The sequence below is a fragment of the Mauremys reevesii genome, linkage group 1, assembly GCF_016161935.1.
Source record: "Mauremys reevesii isolate NIE-2019 linkage group 1, ASM1616193v1, whole genome shotgun sequence".
In the NCBI taxonomy this organism is placed as follows: Eukaryota; Metazoa; Chordata; order Testudines; family Geoemydidae; genus Mauremys; species Mauremys reevesii.
Genome location: NC_052623.1, coordinates 297,124,456 through 297,145,444, shown reverse-complemented (window position 1 = coordinate 297,145,444; position 20,989 = coordinate 297,124,456). Strand labels below are relative to the sequence as shown.

Genomic DNA, 20,989 nt, shown 5'->3' with positions numbered 1-20,989 from the left:
AGTGGCTATTGATGGGCCCCGCATGCCTATTCTTTCCACACACGTGCCTCTCCCCAACATCAAGCTGAACACCTTAAGAAGAGCTATTTCTCCATGGTGCTGCCAGGCCTGGTTGCTCACTGTGGAAGGTTCACCAGTATTAATGTGTGTGTATACCCCAAATTAAGAAACACAGTAAAAGAACTAAAAAAGAGCCACCGTGTCTTAACAAACATGTAAAAGAAGCAGTGAGAGATGAAAAAATCTTCCTTTAAAAAGTGGAAGTCAAATCCTAGTGAGGTAGATAGAAAGGAGCATAAACACTGCCAAATTAAGTATAAAAATGTAATAAGAAAAGCCAAAGAGGAGTTTGAAGAACGGCTAGCCAAAAACTCAAAAGGTAATAACAAAATGTTTAAGTACATCAGAAGCAGGAAGCCTGCTAAACAACCAGTGGGGCCCCTGGATGATCAAGATACAAAAGGAGCGCTTAAAGATGATAAAGCTATTGAGGAGAAACTAAATGGATTCTTTGCTTCAGTCTTCACGGCTGAGGATGTTAGGGAGATTCCCAATCCTGAGCCTACTTTTGTAGGTGACAAATCTGAGGAACTGTCACAGATTGAAGTGTCACTAGAGGAGGTTTTGGAATTAATTGATAAACTTAACATTAACAAGTCACCGGGACCGGATGGCATTCACCCAAGAGTTCTGAAAGACCTCAAATGTGAAGTTGCGGACCTATTAACTAGGGTTTGTAACCTGTCCTTTAAATCGGTCTCTGTACCCAACGACTGGAAGATAGCTGATGTAACACCAATATTTAAAAAGGGCTCTAGAGGTGATCCTGGCAATTACAGACCGGTAAGTCTAACGTCAGTACCAGGCAAATTAGTCGAAACAATAGTAAAGAATAAAATTGTCAGACACATAGAAGAACATAAATTGTTGGGCAAAAGTCAACATGGATTCTGTAAAGGGAAATCGTGTCTTGCTAATCTATTAGAGTTCTTTGAATGGGTCAGCAAACGTGGACAAGGGGGATCTAGTGGACATAGTATACTTAGATTTCCAGAAAGCCTTTGACAAGGTCCATCACCAGAGGCTCTTATGTAAATTAAGTTTTCATGGGATAAGAGGGAAGGTCCTTTCATGGATTGAGAACTGGTTAAAAGACAGGGAACAAAGGATAGGAATTAATGGTAAATTCTCAGAATGGAGAGGGGTAACTAGTGGTGTTCCCCAAGGGTCAGTCCTAACCAATCCTAGTCAACTTATTCATAAATGATCTGGAGAAGGGGGTAAAAAGTGAGGTGGCAAAGTTTGCAGATGACACTAAACTGCTCAAGATAGTTAAGACCAAAGCAGACTGTGAAGAACTTCAAAAAGATCTCACAAAACTAAGTGATTGGGCAACAAAATGGCAAATGAAATTTAATGTGGATAAATGTAAAGTAATGCACACTGGAAAAAAATAACCCCAACTATACATACAATATGATGGGGGATAATCTAGCTACAACAAATCAGGAAAAAGATCTTGAGGTCATCGTGGATAGCTCTCTCAAGATGTCCACGCAGTGTGCAGAGGCGGTCAAAAAAGCAAACAGGATGTTAGGAATCATAAAAAAGGGGATAGAGAATAAGACTGAGAATATATTATTGCCCTTATATAAATCGATGGTACGCCCACATCTTGAATACTGTGTACAGATTTGGTCTCCTTATCTCAAAAAAGATATACTGGCACTAGAAAAGTTTCAGAAAAGGGCAACTAAAATTATTAGGGGGTTGGAACGGGTCCCATATGAGGAGAGATTAAAGAGGCTAGGACTTTTCAGCTTGGAAAAGAGGAGACTAAGGGGGGATATGATAGAGGTATATAAAATCATGAGTGATGTTGAGAAAGTGGATAAGGAAAAGTTATTTACTTATTCCCATAAATCAAGAACTAGGGGTCACCAAATGAAATTAATAGGCAGCAAGTTTAAAACAAATAAAAGGAAGTTCTTCACACAGCGCACAGTCAACTTGTGGAATTCCTTACCTGAGGAGGTTGTGAAGGCTAGGACTATAACAGCATTTAAAAGAGAACTGGATAAATTCATGGAGGTTAAGTCCATTAATGGCTATTAGCCAGGATGGGGTAAGGAATGGTGTCCCTAGCCTCTATTTGTCAGAGGGTGGAGATGGATGGCAGGAGAGAGATCACTTGATCATTACCTGTTAGGTTCACTCCCTCTGGGGCACCTGGCATTGGCCACTGTCAGTAGACAGGATACTGGGCTAGATGGACCTTTGGTCTGACCCAGTACAGCCGTTCTTATGTTCTTATCTGGAAAGAGCCACAATGCCAGGATCTTTAGAAACTCAGGCCTGTTCGCTGGAAATAATCAAGGGAATTTTTGCTTCCCAGACCACTTTGGACATTAAAAGAGTTATTCCTCCTTTGATTCTGGGAGACCCAGCTTACCCTCTGCTTCCCTTGCTTATGAAATGTTTCACTGGACACTTGACCAAAGGAAAGGAGTGGATTAACTATATCCTGAGTAGTTCCAGGATGACAGTGGAGGGTGTATGTTTGGAAGGAAAGGTAGTGGTGCCTCATGACAAGTTTGGAAGTTTATCATCATTATGTGACTCATGTGATAAGTGCTTGCTGTATTTCTCATATCTGTGAGAGGAAGCGAGAGAGCCTGAACAGTGGTGGGTGGAAGCAGGAGGTGGACAGACTTCTTGTACGTTATGGGCAGCTGGAGAATGTGTCTTAGAAAAATGCCCCAAGCAGTCAGGAATGCATTGCGTTCTTATTTGGGACCAGGGGTTAGCTGTGGGTAATTAATGTACTGCAACCAAGGAAATGACTGAAATGTTTGTGTGTTGGTTTTATAAAGAATTAATTCTGCTGGGGGATGGGGAGCGGCATGTTCCTCAATGAAATTTTTCAGTTGAGTTGTATTAACTTTTTTAAAAAAAAAACAAATTACAGGAATATCATATAAACTTAAGATCCGTGGAATGGTCTGTAATTAGGTTAATTAAAATAGATGTCCCAATATGGTGGTATCACCAGGCTTACCAGTACAGTGCAAAGTTGGGGTGCAGTGCTTGACCTTTGTAGCTCATTACAGCTCTTCACCTCAGCATTGTCTGCATCATGTCCCTTTCCAGGACAATGAGGTTCCTTTCTAGTCTTTGTGATTGCTCCAGGAAACCATTTCTCCACCCTTCTGCCTTCATGGCTCTGTCAGGATGCAGTCAGTAGTTCCTTGAACATTTCCTCTTGTCATCTTCTCCCCCTGCCCCCCCCGCCAAGCGTTTGTCAGCCCCTCAGCCAAGCAGGTGGAGAGACACTTCTACCCCACACTCAGCGTGGTGGCAGACAGCTATTACTTGGGGAAAAAGTAGTTTAAATCCTCCTATACCATTGTAATGTAATATAGCACATAATACTGGTGGAACTCCACTCTGCATTATCATCAGTCTGGCTGCTTGTAGAGCTCTCCTGCACAGCAGTTTCAGTCTGACTATCTACAGGGGTTCTTGTGTAATCTCTGAATCTGCTGTGTCAGAATTCTTCTGGACAGCCAAGAACCCTTTCTGGTTGGACTCAATGGTACAGGTGAGGTCAAGGGAACTTTCTGTGATATCTTTGTTGCACTCTGTATTGTCTAGAGTGCTTTGTGGAGAACTGTCCACCATATCAGTCAGGGATGCAACCACTATCCAGTCAAAAGGAGAGCTCTTTCCATCAGCTCAAAGCTGAAGTTCAAAGGAGGATCCAAGAAATTAAAAACAAATGGTGGGAGGACAAAGCAAAAGAAATCTAAATATTTGCTGGCAGACATGATATGCAGAGCTTTTTTTGTGAGACAGAGACCCTGTACAGCCAAGCTCATGTGGCCTCACATCTCTGAGATCTGAAGATGGTAGTACCCTTCTTAAAGATAACAAATAAATCAAAGAACGCTGGAAGGAACACTACCAAAAGTTTCTACATTGAGAATTCACTGTGACTCCATCCCTCAGCACCCAATCTGGGAAACTCTTGCCAACCCACCAACACCTGAGGAGGTCTGCAAAGCAATTAAACAAATGAACAATAAAGCACCAGGCCCTGATGGCATACCACCTGAAGTATTGAAAGTGGGGGGAGAAACATTGACTAACAAGCTTCACTTGTTGCTTCTCAAAATCTAGCGCACCAAAGAAATCCCTGCTGACTTAAGAAATGCTAACATCATCACCCTTTTCAAAAAGGGAGACAGGGCCGACTGTGGCAACTATGGAGGCATTGTCCTCCTCTCCATCGCTGGGAAGATTCTTGCTAGACTCTTACTGAATTGCCTGCTCCCTCTTGCAGAGGAAGTACTTCCAGAGTCCCAGTGTGGCTTCAGAACATCACAGGGCACCACCAATGTGACATTTTTCCTGGATCTGGCTGGCTGCGAAAATCAAGAACAACACCAAGAGCTGTATATGGCCTTTATCGATCTGACCAAAGCCTTCGACTCTGTCAACCGCAAGGCTCTGTGGAAAATCATGTCAAAGTTTGGCTGCCTAAGCAAATTTATCACCATTGTAAGACTCCTCCAGGCCAGATGACTGCCTCCATCCTGTGCAGTGGCTCTACCTCTGTGCCCTTTGTCATTAGAACTGGTATAAAACAAGGTTTGTACTGGCACCCACCCTTTTCTCCATTTTCTTAGTAGCTATGAAAACATTAACCCAATACTGTCTACCACAGGGCATGGGCAGCCAATATCGGATTGACAGCAACGTCTTCAACCTTTTTCATGTCTGTGCCAGATCTAAAGTAATATTGGCAACAATAACTGAACTCCAGTACGCAGATGATTGTGGTGTAGTTGCACACTCAAAGGAGGATCTACAAACAGCTCTTAATTGCTTCCCTGAAGCTTACAAAAGCCTAGGTCTAACTCTGAACATCAGGAAAACAAAAGTTCTCTACCAGTCAGTCCCCAATCAGTCATGAGACCCAGCAAGGAAGATCTACATTTTCCAGTTCTTCTTTATCAATGTAGAATACTTTGCCTATCTTGGCAGCCATCTCTCACAGAGGGCAGACACTGATGTTGAGATTCAGCACAGAATTCACTGTGCCAGCCTTGCCTTTGGCAGACTGTCTCACTGGGTGTTCAACAATCACAACATCTGAACACATACTAGACTTAGTTTCTTAAGTGGTGATAATCCCAGCTCTCCTCTATGGCTGCGAGACTTGGATGACCTATAGAAAACACCTGAAAAACTTGGAATGCCAGCACCAGCAGTTTCTTCGGAAGATCCTCAACATAAATAGGAGGATTGTTGCACTAATGTCAATGTCCTCACAGAGGCCAACATCTTCAGTGTTGAAGCCCTGATTATCCAGCACCAGTTGAGGTGGAGCGGGCACTGTGTGTGCATGCCTGATGGATGCTTACCAGAATAACTGCTGTATGCCCAACTCACCAAAGGAGCAAGGAAATGGGGAGGCCAAAATAAATGCTTTAAAGACACCCTCAAGATAAATATCAAGAAATGTGGGATCAACATTACACACTAAGAGACAGCAGCCCAGGATAGAGTTAACTGGCGAAAACTTGCCAGAGAGGGAACGTCCACTCTTGAGGAAAATCGCCTTGCCCTGGTCGCAGAAAAGCGCCAGAAAAGACAACTGTTGCACAGCAATCGCGGCCTAACCGTGTATTCCAACACAACCTGCAATATCTGTCCATGAGCTTGTGGCTCAAGGATTGGACTTCAGTCACCAAAGGACCCATGAAAAATAAAACCTGTGAAAGAGATCATCCTCGACCTCAAGGGATTGCAGACAACAGTGGCATCTCTTGCAAAAAATATGATACAGTTCCTCATAGTATAGGCAGCTAGTGGGAGTTTTATCAGAGGTTCTTTCCTTCTAGTATTTCTGCTGGAACCTTTTGCTTTCATTTGGCACTGGGACTGGGTATGGGAGTGCCATCTTCTTCATTTGCTCTGACAGTGTCTTGTAGATGTCTGCCTTCCAGTGACTCTTCTCCAGATGGGACTACAGTTCTACAAAAGCAGCAAAGAATCCTGTGGCACCTTATAGACTAACAGACGTTTTGCAGCATGAACTTTCGTGGGTGAATACCCACTTCTTCGGATGCAAGCAGAAGTGGGTATTCACCCACGAAAGCTCATGCTGCAAAACGTCTGTTAGTCTATAAGGTGCCACAGGATTCTTTGCTGCTTCTACAGAACCAGACTAACACGGCTACCCCTCTGATACTTGACAGTTCTACAAAGAAGACATTCAAGATCAGGAGCTCTGCAGGGGTTCCACATGGAAGCAGGGTGGAAAAATCTCCATAGGTGGCTAGATCAGGGTCTGAAAGGAATTGGACTCTGCCGATCCAAATAGTATTTCCTTCTAGTAATCTCAAAAAGTTAGACCTCAAGTACAGAAGTGTTTTGTTTGTTCACTAGATCTTACTGGAATTGTGTGGCAACATTCAACAAATTAAGAATTCAGATTAAATTCCGTATAGCTTGTAATTCCAGTATTATTTGTTAACTAAAATTTATGGGGTTAACATTTTCTACACCTACACAACTTATGGTATTCAAGTTTATTTTTTTTATTTGATCTTGATTTTTCCAGGGCTCCCATTGTCAAATGCTATGATATGTAAATGAAGCGAGGATCATACTTTAAATCAGAACTAATTTGTATCTGAACTTACTTTCCAAAAGTGTGATAGTTTAATCGCTGCTGTTGTCCTTCTAGATTTGTCATTTGCATGATGTTTATTACTATTTATTGCAGTAGACCCCAAAAAGTTGTAGGAGCTTTTCAAGCATAGAGGAGGAAATGGTCTCTGCCTTGAATATGCTTGGAGCCCTGCAAATCTGTGGATATGCACTATATATAAAGGTATCTGTGGAACATGTTTACAGATTGGATGCAGATACAAATTTTGTATCTGCACAGGGCTCTAAATATGCTATCCTAAAAACTTAAAGGGTAGGAAAAAATGATACAACAGCGTGCTTAGGATGACAATAGACATGTCTCTAGTTACAAGCTGGTTTATCTTTCAGTTAAATACACTATAATCTATTTTATTTTTCCATAGATATCATTTGCTTGTTAAACTTCTGAGTGCCACACATATTTTAATAAGGTTCTGACTCACAGTGTGGGGATCAGACTTCTTTGCAGTATGAGGAGTGCGAAATGCTTTAGGAAGCAACAGTTCAGGGTTTGAAAATTTAAGCTTTGTCTTTGTGTTTTCCTTATTGTTAATTTTAATTGCTTTGATCACTGTGTGATTCACTGAAGCTTCATGGTGGTTTTCAGTTTGACTGTTACTGAAATAAAATAAAGCTACTCAGAATTAATGTTCAGTGCCCCTACACAGCTCAGAACATACTAGTTTCCTGAATAGCTCAACTAAAACAAACGTGTGTAAGAAGCAGATATATAGAGCTGCTATTCTGAGTTCAGTGTGAAAAAGAAATCTTGCTTCCATCCCAACATTTGTAACATGGTCTCAGTTAGTGTCTTTAGATTGAGTAGCTTTGTTATTGTGTTCCTCTCTTACTGTGCTTGTACATATTTTGATATCAACAAGTTACAGTTCTTTGTAGTTGTGATCTTCCCGAGGCGCAACAATGGCAACAAAGAGGTATTGGAAGTCTTTGAGAAATACTTGGATAAAAATCGTGACCTGGCAAATATGTCAGACACTGTTCTCCTCCCCTCCTGTATACACACCCAAAACCTTAACCAAACTGTTTACACCTGTTGAGCTGTTGTAAGCCCTCTGACTTTACTGTCCTTAAAGATAGCATTGTGTAGGATCCCCTCTTCTAGTTTTGGCTTTACTTGCTCTTATGTAGATACATATAACTGGGAGTGCAACTTGCTATTGTTGCAAGTCCTGGGTGAGTCACACCCATATGCTCTTGAACCAACCCATAGCATTTCTGCAGAAGCGGCAGCTGCAAAGCACAACTACTAGGGAAGTTCTAAATATATATGAGCAGCCAAAACAGACTGCTTGAGGAGAGCAGCATTGGCGTGAAATAAGTTTGAGTCAAGTTACCTCCAATGACACAATAACTGACGCTTCAAACACTTTGTATCGTTTATTTTTAAATATTCTCTAATATACTTATGTGTCTGCAGGTGTGGCTGACAAAGGGCTCTGTTCAGAGCAGCATTGTAGCCTTGATCTGAAGGAGAGAATTGAAAATGGGCAGTGATAAGAGGTGCACCAAAAACAACGAGAGGGGCAGGAAGCTGACAAAATGAGGAGGGGAGCTGTGTTACTTACAGACTGGTTATTGTGTATGGTAATTGGGACCAAACTCTCTCTTGCTATCTGGACCAATTTGAGTTTGGAACACTCTGGGGAATTACACTCGTTCCCTGCGGGGAGGTAGGTTGATTGCTATGCAGTAGGTCTGACAGTAGTATGGGAGATTAAAGAGTTGGTAATCAGAATCTGAAAAGTTTTCCTCCTTCAAAGAATGGGAGTTCTTTATCCACAAGATAGAGTAACTACTTGGGAGAGACATTATACATTGAGGGGGCACTAGCAGAAATAAGAAGGCAAAGAAAATAAATGCATAAATCCAAAACAGGAAGGGGGAGACAGAAATCTTATGGGGGAGAATGTTTTGTAATTTGCTAATGCAGTGTTGCAGCAGATCAGTAGAATTTTTCAATACACTACCCCCCACCCCGCCCCCCAAATCTTGGTAAAGTTTGGGGTCTGGATGTTAAAATCAGACTTATTTCAAGATTAAGGATATGTCTGCACTGCGACAAAACTTTTGTCTTTCACGGATACTTAAAAAAGCCCCCCGCCCCCGGTGAAAGACAAAAGTTTTGCTGACGGAAGTGTCCATGTGAATGTGGCTTTGTCGGCAGGAGCAGTCTCCTGCCGACAAAGCTAATGCTGCTCCTGGGCCTGGAAGTATTTTGCCAATAAATACCTACAGAGAATGTTTACACACGCTGACTTTTAGTGACAAGGCTGTGTTGACACAGCCTTGTTGCTAAAAGCTGCGTAGTGTAAACAAGCCCTAAAGCTAGATTTGCTTTGTATGATTCTAGTGTAAAAAGTGACTATGTAAAAACAGCATTGTGTTCCATGATTGTCTCAGGGCTTGGCTACACTTACAAATTTGCAGCGCTGCAGTAAACACACACTCTGCATCGCTCGCAAATGTGGCGCCACTAAGCGCCCAGTGTAGTGTCAAGCAGCAGCGCAGAGCGCGCCGCCCCGCGCCATTCCCCCATCCCCAAGTGGAGGTGGGGGAGCTGGAGAGTTTCTCCCCCTCTCCTCCCAGCAGCTGGCGCTGACTACACTAGCGCTAAAGCGCGCGCGCAGGCAGCGCTACCGCGGCAGCGCTTTGAAGTGCTAAGTGTAGCCACAGCCTCAGTGATTTACCTAATCAGTTTTTCTTTGTATTGAAGTATAAGGTTTTTTCCTATCAGTACTTATAATTTGTATTACCATAGTGCCCTGTAGCCCTAGTCATATACCCAAGACCTCATTGTGGTAGGCACTGTACAAACAAAAGAAAAAATGGTATCTGCTCCAAAGACTTTACAATCTAATTATCAAACAAGAGGCAACAGATGGCTACAATCAGAGGACTACAAGGAACAGTGAGACCTAATTGGTCAGCTTAAGTAGGTAGTGGTCTCAGCACACCAGTGGTGTACTCAGCCATGCAAACTAAGGCCCTGGCTACACTTGCAAATTTGCAGCGCTGCAGCAGGGTGTGAAAACACACCCTCTCCAGCGCTGCAAAGCGCCAGTGTGGTCAAAGCCCCAGCGCGGCTCCCAGCGCTGTACGTTATTCCCCACAGGGAGGTGGAGTACGGACAGCGCTGGGAGAGCTCTCTCCCAGCGCTGGCGCTTTGACTACACTTAGCACTTCAAAGCGCTGCCACGGCAGCGCTTTGAAGTGCAAGTGTAGCCATAGCCCAGATCTGAAAGTCAAGCTGTGATTTCTAGCTTGTGTTATCACCAATAATAATGATTGCAGGCCAAATTCTAAAAATTCTGTGCAACTCGGACAGAACGTGGTCATGTAGTTGGAATGTGCTTAAGTCTTTTGATATGCAAGTAAAAAAAAATCCAGTTAATTCTTCAGCTGTCTTTTTTACTCTGGAATGCTGAGTAAAAATTAGAAAATTAATATTTCACTGATAAACTGATGCATTTTAGTGCGTGAGGGAAATAGAGCAATTAAAAACAGCAGCACCTTCTTACTTTGCATTGTAGTGTTTTGGAGAACCACCACATCAATTATGGAAAACAACATTAGAAGAAGTAATAGTGTGGGGAAGGCTGGGAAAATGTTTAAGGCATGCTTTAATTTTTACCGCTATAGTAGGTTTTCCAGTAGTAATGCTAATTGGCCCATTACTATAGCAACTCATGATCACAACATTTTGTGCAAATAGATGTTGCTGATTAAAGAATATGAGATTGCATGACCACCCAGATGGGAAAAGCACTGACTAAAAGAACCATCATAGATTCAATAAAACAAAGAAGGCATGTAACCAGACAACCACTCCACCAGATACAGGGCTTCCTTTGGCGTCAACAGAACTTGGATGTAACGTTTCATTCCCTTTGTTCTTCCATCTGTTGTATATTGACACACATTAAGGCACTTTGTGTGGTTGAGCTCAAAGCATGTCTAGAGTAATGACGCAATCAAGTAATTCACTGTTACCCTGCTATATCTTTATATACTTTATTTTGTGACTCTAGTGTGTGTGTGTGTGGGGGGGGTCATGGTGGACAATTAGCTGAACATGAGGTCCCAGTGTGATACTGTGGTTAAAAGGGCTAATGTTATCCTTGGATGCATAATCAGGGGAATCTTGAGTAGGAATAGATCGGGATTGGTGCAACCACTGCTAGAGTATTGTGTCTAATTTTGATGCCCACAGTTCAAGAAGGATGTTGATAAATTGGAAAGGGTTCAGAGAAGAACCATGAGGAGGATTTGAAAACATGCCTTAGGGTGATAGGCTCCCCCAAAGAGCTCCATTTATTTTGCTTAACAAAGAGAAGGTTAAGGGGTGACTTCATTACAGGCATGTAAATATAATTTTAAAAGTTAACTGTTTAAACAATTAGGAGTCTGGTGGCATCTTAAAGACTAACATTTATCTGAACTCCTTGTTTTTGTGGATACAGATTAACACTGCTACCCCCTGATGTTTAAACAATTAAAATTATATCGTTTAATCAGTTAACCGATTAAAGGGAGAAGGGCTGGGGTCAGGGTCAACTGGCCAGCCCGGGGCTGGGGCCGCTCCAGCCAGTGCAGCCGGGGCTGGTGGTGAACAGGGTGGGTGAACCGGGAAGACTAATATTTGCCATTTAACCGTTTAATATTTTACATCCCTAATAAGTACCTGCGTGGAGCAAATATTTGATAGTGGTCACTTCAGTCTAGCAGAGAAAGGCATAACATGATCCAGTGGCTGGAAGTTGAAGCTTGACAAATTCAAAATGGAATTAAGGTGTACATTTTTGACAGCAAGGGTGTTTAACCATTGGAACAATTTACCAAGGTTCACTAAATCAAGGTTGGATAATTTTTTTAAAAGATGTGCTCTAGGAATTATTTTGGAGAAGTCCTGTGGCCTGTGTTATACAGGAGATTCATACTAGATGATCGCAAGGGTTCCTTGTAGTATAGGAATCTATCTGTGAGTTTATGAATGTTATATACTGATGGTGAAGCATACAAACTGTCAGTGGATATGGTAATTTTGTTACAAGCTGTGGCTTTAGCTGACAACTCTATTTGTTACTCCAGGGTTTGAGAGTATGAAGAAGCAACACTGATACATCATCTGTTGGATCTGGAGGGTTTAAAATTCCCAATACAAAGCAAACGTGTCTGAAACAGTGATTCATTGTGTCAGAAGATTTACAGGGGGTGGGTGGGGAAGGATTGTAACCTAAGTAACTGAAACTTGGCTTTCACATCAAGAATACTACTAAATAGAAATAATGCAGAAATAATAGCAACATTATCTCAACCCTGCAAACAACAGTATTAACAATAGCTCTGTGAATACATTTTTAAAATAAATTTTGAAGGATTCTTAACATAAACGTGATACATGTAGTTGGATATCACTTCTGTTTAAACCTGCAGATTTATTTGCATCATTTTTTTGTTTTATTTCAGTCTTGGCCCTTTGGTGAGTAAAGTGAAGGAGTATCAAGTGGAGACCATTGTGGATACACTCTGTACTAACATGCTTTCCGATAAAGAGCAGCTACGTGATATTTCAAGCATTGGCCTTAAAACAGTCATTGGAGAACTTCCTCCAGCTTCCAGTGGTAAGAAATTACATTCTTCTCCGCTTCTCTGTTTTTAAAACATGAGGTCTAACTTTACTTCTCTACAACCAATTATTTCATTGTAAGCTAGTGTCCTTCAGTGAACCAGATTCAGTTGTCCCTCAGTGATTGTTGACATTGAAATTGACGTTTGTGGAGATAATCATTTGTGTGGTGCTTCTGTTATCATAAATAGGTAACTGTATGTATATGTAAAGAGATGTGGTAGACTTGAAGTCAAGTCACCATAAAAAGAGCTGAAAGTAATTTCAGATTACATCTGCTATAGATGTCTACCTTATATTTTCAGGCACAATATTCCTAGGCTTTTTAATGATAGTAGTTAAATCTCATTTGGGTAAATTTTTTAAAAATGGACAGTGCACTTTTAAATTGAGATGAGTTTTCTTTAATGGGATTGTGATCATTTCTTGTCCCAGTATGTGTGTTGGGATGTACCTAGTGTTTCTAAAATTAATAAGGCAATCTCAAGGAATTCTACTTGCCAAATGTTAGCCACTTTGTTCTTTTAAATCTAGAAGGTGCTCAAATACCACAGTGAGTGCAGTATGTGAATTTGACTGGGCTAGAAGGGAATGATAACTCAAAACGGATTTGCGGACTGGAGTTCTCATGTTAGGTTGATGACAAAGAGCAAGCTGCAGAAAAACTTTAAACAGTATAACACAGTTATAAGTCTGGATAAGTAGAATTGGTAAAATAAATGTGCTGAAATTTTGACCATGCTATAAACTGGTTAGAAAATTAGCAAAAAATAGCTTGTTTTGAAAATTTTCAAATAGCACTGGTGGAGAATTTCTATTTACTTTCTTTTAACCATCGTTTGCAGACCAAAAATTAGCGCTATATGTTACGTTTGATCTGCAGCACAATTTCTCAACTGTAGTAGCATGAACAGTGATGGTAGAATATGGGCACAATGTAGTGTCTAACATTTTAGTTTTATTCAGCATAACTCAGTGATGCAGATGATGCAGGGTTTCTTTAGGACTACTTCCATTTCTGTTCGTTCTTGGCTTCTTTATTCCCTGGTATACAATTTCTTTTGCCTCCTTTTTAGTCTCTGTTGTCTTTCCTCCCCTGTTCTTTACAGGGGAGAAGCTGACTCAAATCCTCAGAAAGGTTTGAACTTACTTCCAATTTCCGTGTTTTCCCAGGCCTTCATTCCTACTCTCCCGAAATCTATAATACAGTAGTCTCCAAAGCATTTGGGTATCTTATGGAGCAAATCTTTTTCCCCAGTCCTAGCACAGAAAGAAATAATGGCATCGTATTTTCTTGTCGGTCCCTAATTATTCAATTAGAACTGGTTTTGTGCTTCTTTCCAGGCCATGCTATGTCTCCTCTCCCACTTACCTACCGTCAGTGGATGTATGCTAGGTGTTCTGACACGTTTAGCTAGACATTAGGAAGCAGTCTCCCTAAATGTTGCCTGTTTTGGATTATGTATTGAAAAGTGCTTTCAAATGTCCTATTGAATGTTTAAAAATAATAAAATGCTACAGATGTTTTATGCTAAACTATAACACTCACCATTAAAGCATATGTTAACTTAAAAAGTCCTTCCCAGGGATGTGCCTACATCCCTTTAAGGTCCTCAGATAAAACAAAAAACAGTCATGCTTGTGTAACCTTTAGCAGAAATAAGCATATACAATAATTTATAAAAAGAACGTTATAGTAAGTGATTTCCAGTTAGGCTTTTATGCTGGTTAATGGATCTTCTGGCAAAAATGCCTAAACAAAGCGTTAAAATTAATGAACTGAGGGGGGGAAATAGATATTTTATAGCTAGATAATAGATTTGGACTGCGTTTTTTAAAAAGATATGTCAATTTTGTTGCTTTCTGTAATCTAGAGGCAAAGAAAAATGAATACTCATTAAACTAAAGGTTTTATAGCAAAGAGTCAAATACGGCCTTATGACTTCTAGCTCTTTTAATTCAATGCATTTGGACTGCTTGCTTCCTTACTCTTCCACCATAAAATGCTCCAGCTAATTTCTATTGGATTATTTCAACTAACTTTTAGAAAACTGAATTAACAGAAGAATAAAACCTGAAAATCAGGGCGGATTTGATTTAAATCAAATTGATTTAAATCATGATTTAAATCACTAGTCAGGAAGACTTGATTTTAATCATGGATTTCTACATAAAAGTGCATTCTTGGTGGTGATTATAACCAGTGGTGAGCTCCAGCCGGTTCGCAGCGGTTCGTGCGAACTGGTTGTTAAATTTAGAAGCCTTTTTAGAACCGGTTGTTCCAGGACAACCGATTCTAAAAAGTTTTTAAATTTAACAAAGGCTCGGGCAGCTGTCTGCCCGGCCCCAGCCCCAGCTCACCTCCCCCTCTCCCCTGAACGCTCCCCCCTCCTTCTCCTCCCCTTCCCCTGCTTCCCGCGAATCAAATGTTCATGGGAAGCCTGAAAAAAGGAGCAGGCAGGTAAGCCAGGCGTGTGGGGGAGGGGGCGGGGACGGCTCCTCCTGGCCCTGGCCGAGCGCCCCAGCCCGGTCCCAGCCAAGCACCACCGGCTCGGGCTGGTCCCGCCTGCGCGGCTCGGACCCGGCCCAGCTCAGGCACCGTGGCTGCGGCTCCGGTCCCGGTGCCGGCCCGGGGAGTCGGGCCCCGCGGCTCCGGCGCCGGTCCCGGTGCCGGCCCGGGGAGTCGGGCCCCGCGGCTCCGGCGCCGGTCCCGGTGCCGGCCCGGGGAGTTGGGCCCCGCGGCTCCGGCGCCCGGTCAGTGCCGGCCGGAGTCGGGCCCAGCGGCTCGGCGCCCGGTCGGTGCCGGCCGGAGTCGGGCCCAGCGGCTCGGCGCCCGGTCAGTGCCGGCCCGGGGAGTCGGGCCCCGCGGCGGCGGCTCCGGCGCCGGTCCCCGTGTCGGCCCGGCCCGGGGAGTCGGGCCCCGTGGCGCCGGTCCCGGTGTCGGCCCGGCCCGGGGAGTCGGGCCCCGCGGCGCCGGCGCCGGTCCCGACCCCAGCAGGGGTAAGAGGCCAGGGCCGGGACTGGGGCGGGGGGGGAGGGGTGGGATCGGGCAGAGGTTCTGGGGGCAGACGGGGATGGGGAAGGGGTTGGGTAGGCGCTGCGTGGGAGTTCCTGGGGTCTGTTGGGATGGTGGTGGATGGAGTCGGGGCAGTCAGGGGACAGGGAGCGGGGCAAGTTTGGCAGGGGGTGGGGTCCTGGGGGGGAGTTAGGGTTGGGGGTCTTGGGAAGGAGTGGTCAGGGGACAAGGAGCAGGGCAGGGGGGGTTATGGGTTGTGGTTTCTGAGGGGGACAGGACGTGGGTGGGGGGTGTACTCACTGGGCGGTTCCCTACCGGGTCTTCGGTGGTGGGTCCTTCAGCCGCCGGAGCTGTGCTGCCGAAGACCCGGTAGGGAACCGGTTCCTAAGATTTTGGCAGCTCATCACTGATTATAACCTTAATACATATTCTTCACAACTCAGCGATAGATGTAGGTTTCATTTTTAAAAGGTGCACACTATACATTTTTAAAGTGATTTATTTTGAAAACTTTTCAGATTAGTTTAACAGCTATATCAGAAAATAAATGATTGTTTGGTTATTTCATTTACCAAAGGTAATTGAAGCAGATATTTATGAAGTCACTGGGAGGTGAGCTATTTCCAATTCAACAGGTTAATCGTTAGTATTTGGAGGATTTTCTTGCCATGCTGTATTAGAACACCAGACAGACATTTAAATTGTTGTATTCAACTAAAACAACAACGATATGTATTCTAGATTTTTTTCTTCAACAGCAAACTTATAATATTTTAACAAAACAAGCATAAGAATTTTTTAATTTAGTTAAACATCCATATTTTTAAAAATCAGGTTTGTTTTTGTTAAAATTGTTTTTAACTAAAATAGTTAAATGAAATCTAAAAAAACCCCCAAAAACAATTAAATCAACTGTGTCAGCCTGGTCAACATGAGAAACTTAAAATATTGGCTTCTGCAGCTAACTCAGTCATCTTCACCTTCATTTTCCTGTTTGTTCATAATTTGGAAAAAAAAAACAAGCTTTCCTGCTTTTTCGGGTCCCAAACAATTTCTCAATTTGGAATGAATTAGTCCACAGGAAGAAAATGTTCTTTCTATACCAACAGAAGAAGCTACTGCTGCTAAAAGTGAGATTTTTCACTTCAACAGTTTCTGAATCCAGGTGCTTAAGTGACTTCCACCAGTTCACTGGGGTGACTTTCTTTAAAACATCACCAGCAAACATATATTTTTTGAATGGTTCACCCTTAGCTCTGAAGTTGATTCTAGTTGGCACTATGGAGGGATGATTGCTGGATGTCCATGTCATAGCCAACTCCTCTTCTTCGGCAGTTAAGGTTTGACCCTGGTACCGAGTATTGAGAATATTTGCAAGAAAATGAGCTGAAGATAGTGCTTGTCCCATTCATTTTTTTAATGCTTGTAATTTAACTCTGTCATTGCATATTTTTCTTTTTAAGATCTTACTCAGTTCCTTCCAGATTTCAGCAGCGTTAGCAATAAAACTGCTATTTCCCTGCATTTTGTTCAAGGCTGCAGAAATAGGCTTCAGGGTACTCAGCATGTGTTCAAGATTTCTCTTAAGCCCAATGTTCAGAACTTTGGCAGTGACAGTGCCATCTACTTTTTCACGATTTTCTTCACAAACTGTCATCAGATTAGGTCAGTTCTTGATATAGTGCTCAAAACAGTCCACTACGGAGTTCCATTGCATGTCTTGTGGGAAAGTTAGCTTGGTTCCTCCTACTTTTTTCAGAGCAGCTGCTGCGAAGTGGTATGTTATGAAATGTTTTGCAATTTCAACAACATTAGCCTTTTTTTCTGGAACACTGAAGTCTTTGGCTAGGAGGTGCATCAAATGAGCACTGCAACCGTATGTTATTAGCTTGGGACTCTCTTCTAAATAATTTCTTCTAATCTTTGATACATTTGCAGCATTATCTGTGACCAAGCTGCATACTAGACATTTCAATTTTTTGTCACAGTTTGTTATAGCTTTTACTGCTACTTCTTGTAAGTATTCTGCTGTGTGTGCATTTCCTGACATAGCAATTGTTTCTATAAGGAAGATATTCCCTTCTTCTGTTGTCACACAAGCACGTACAACAGGATCATTATGGACATTGCTCCACCCATCAAGACTCAGGTTAACAATTTTACCTTTTGCACACTGCTCAATTTCTCTTTCATGCACTTTATCCAGCAATTTGCCTGCCACATCTGCTCTGTTGGGTGGACTGTATCCTGGTCTTAATGACTGAACCATGTTAATGAAGTGTGGATTCTCAATCATACAGAAAGGAGAGTTTGTTTCATAAACAACCCGGGCAATTTTTTCATCAATTAACTCTTTTTGTAATCTGCTGGTTCTTATCACAAATTTATCTATGGTTGTTTCTGGATGATGGGGATTTTTTTGTTTGTTTTTGCTACAGGTGATATACTGTGGCTATGTGATATACATGATGTGACTGAAACACTGTTATTGGCAGATAACTCTGAAACGATAGAAAATGATGGTGATCTTGAAGGTCGATAGTCTTCAGAATCCTGTATGTTGAGGATGGATTCTCCTAAACAAAATAAGTCAATGCAGTTATTTAATTATTATTACCATACTGCTCATTTAGTATTACTCATTGCATTCACTGATGCTCAGTACTACTTTAAAGGTTAAATTTGTAAAAGGAAGATCTACCTATTTCAGGTATTTATTTTTTATCACAACTGCATCTAAAATGATAGTACCATAGAGTAACAACTATATTTTTTGCTCAAACACGAAAATTCAAGAATAGTGCAGAAGGAAGACAGGCAGTCCTTAAGAAAGAAGTATGAAATTAAAAAGTTTGCCAACCTGAAGATCCTGCATGTTCAGAGATGTTCCTTTCATCATCTTCAGTGCAGCTTCCTCCTGAGAAGGAACACTTCTCATGATGTTGTTTGATTCTGGCAACCAGGCCCTGCATTTCTTTGTTGCAATGTTTGCATTTTACATGCATGCCTGTCTTACTCACAGATAGAGGAACTTCATTAAAATATTCCCAAACTGGGTCTCTTTTATGGCTTGCTGCTGTTATAGGTTTTCCCTTCTAGTGAGAGAATGGTATGGTAAGTCTTGAATCAATGAAGGCTACACTCAGAAAGACCTCAAGACTGCTGGAATATGTTGCTTGAACAGTTTCACTTTTGTTTCTACTGCCTGTTCCTTCTCTTCTCATATTTATCTCCAGACTTTTTCTCCTTGTCCAGATCTATTCCACCCCCAACAATCTTCTATTCATTGAACTTTTTGAAACTGTGCTTTTAGAGAGAGGTAAGGGATTGACTCTGTGTACACAAATTTGCGGAGGGACAATAGGGTTGAGGTCTGTTATTTCTCACCTCTATTTATTTATTTATTTATTTATTTATTTATTTATTTATTTATTTATTTAAAAACATTTTTGCTGTTAACAAGCATGTTATCTCTGGAGACCCAAATCTACAGTTTGAGAACTGCAAAAAATCTAATTATCTCTGATGGTATCTTCTAGACTGAGCACTGAGTCTCATTGGGTAGATAGAAAGATTAACCTAAATAATCTATACAGAAGCCCCTGGAACCCCATAAGATTGGGTCCCTAATCCATGAACTATTGGAACTCATTTACAAAACTTTTCTTAAACATTACATGAATATATTGTCTCATACTATAGAATTAGAATTTATAATCCCTATTCCATGATGAGATGTCTTTCAGCTATAATATATCTTAATTAAAACTGTCTTTAGATAAAAAGAACAGGAGTACTTGTGGCACCTTAGAGACTAACAAATTTATTTCAGCATAAGCTTTTGTGGGCTACAGCCCACTTCATCAGATGCATGGAATGGAACATATAGTAAGGAGATATACAGTAACTCCTCACTTAACGTTGTAGTTATGTTCCTGAAAAATGCGACTTTAAGCGAAACGATGTTAAGCGAATCCAATTTCCCCATAAGAATCAAACCCCCCCTTTACATTAGGTTCCAGGCACATTTTTTTCACCAGACAAAATATATATCTACACACACGCACACTATGAGTTTTAAACAAACAATTTAATACAGGTACACAGTGATGATGATTGTGAGCTTGGTTGCGGTGGAGGAGTCAGAAGGTGGTATATTTCCCAGGAAATACCTTACTGCTAAATGATGAACTGGCAGTTGTCTGAGCCCTCAAGGGTTAACTCTCTCACTCTGCAAGGCAGCAGGAATGGAGGGAGATATGTGCATTTCCCTTAAGTACACTGCCTTGTTAATTAGATTTAGATCAGCTTGCTGAGACAGCAGCTGCTGCAAGCTCCCTCCGTCCTGAGCCCTGCTCTATGGAAGACGGGGTAAGCGGGGAGAGGGGGACACCCTGACATTAGTCCTCCTCTTCCCCTACACAGCAAGCAGGAGTCTCGGGGAGCAGCTCCAAGGCAGAGAGCAGGAGCAGCATATGGCAGTGGTGGGAGGGACATAGCTGAACTGCAGGCAGCTGCTGCCCAGGGAACTTAGGGGAGCGGGGAGCTGATAGGGGAAGCTGATGGGGGGCTGCCGGTCCACCCTGGGTCCAAGCCCCCACCAGCTAGCTGCAAGGGGCTGCTCTTCCTGCAAGCAGTAGACAAAGCAGGTGGCTGCCAAAGGAGATTAGAAGGGAGCATTACACAACTTTAAACAAGCATGTTACCTAATTGATCAGCAATGTAACAACAAAACAACGTTAACCAGGACAACTTTAAGTGAGAAGTTACTGCATATGCACATACAGAGAACATGAAAAGATGGCAGTTGCCCTGCCAACTCTAAGAGGCTAATTAATTAAGATGAGCAATAATCAGCAGGAGAAAAAAAAACTTTTGTAGTGATAATCAAGATGGCCCATTTCAGACAGTTTGACAAGAAGGTGTGAGGATACTTAACATGGGGAAATAGTCAATGTGTGTAATGACTCAGCCATTCCCAGTCTCTATTCAAGCCTAAATTGATAGTATCTAGTTTGCATATTTATTGAAGTTCAGCAGTTTCTCCTTGGAGTCTGTTTTTGAAGCTTTTCTGTTGCAGATAATTGCTCATCTTAATTAGCCTCTTAGAGTTAGTAGGACAACTCCTATCTTTTCATGTTCTCTTTATGTGTATATATATCTCCTTACTGTATGTTCCATTCTATGCATCCGATGAAGTGGGCTGTAGCCCACGAAATCTTATGCTCAAATAAATTTGTTAGTCTGTAAGGTGCCACACGTCACACACTCATGCCCACCACCCCAATCGGGGTATGGGCCGCCAACCACAGATCTCCAGAGTCCTGCATCCTGGGCCATTTGCTCTAGCTGGTTCCAGGTATAGCCCATTTTTTTGCTATCAGCCTGAAGGTCGCGTCACCAGGTGTTTCTTGGACGGCCTCTTTTCCGCTTGCCTTGGGGATTCCACCGCAGTGCCTGTCTGGTGATGTTAGTTGGCTGCTTGCGTAGTGTATGTCCTATCCAGCTCCACCTTCTCCTTCTGATTTCTTCCTCTGTTGAGAGTTGACGGGTCCTCTCCAAGAGGTGGATGTTACTGATGGTGTCTGGCCAGCGGATCTGAAGAA

General features: G+C 42.2%; 1 protein-coding gene across 1 annotated transcript in view; it reads left to right on the top strand.

The window, feature by feature from the left end:
• CAND1 (cullin associated and neddylation dissociated 1) overlaps window positions 1–20,989 on the top strand; it is a 52,881-nt gene that overhangs the window by 12,047 nt on the left and 19,845 nt on the right. Inside the window, exon 3 of the mRNA XM_039501765.1 lies at window positions 12,208–12,362. Within this exon, the coding sequence (XP_039357699.1) occupies window positions 12,208–12,362 (155 nt within the window). The remainder of the gene's footprint in view (window positions 1–12,207; window positions 12,363–20,989) is intronic.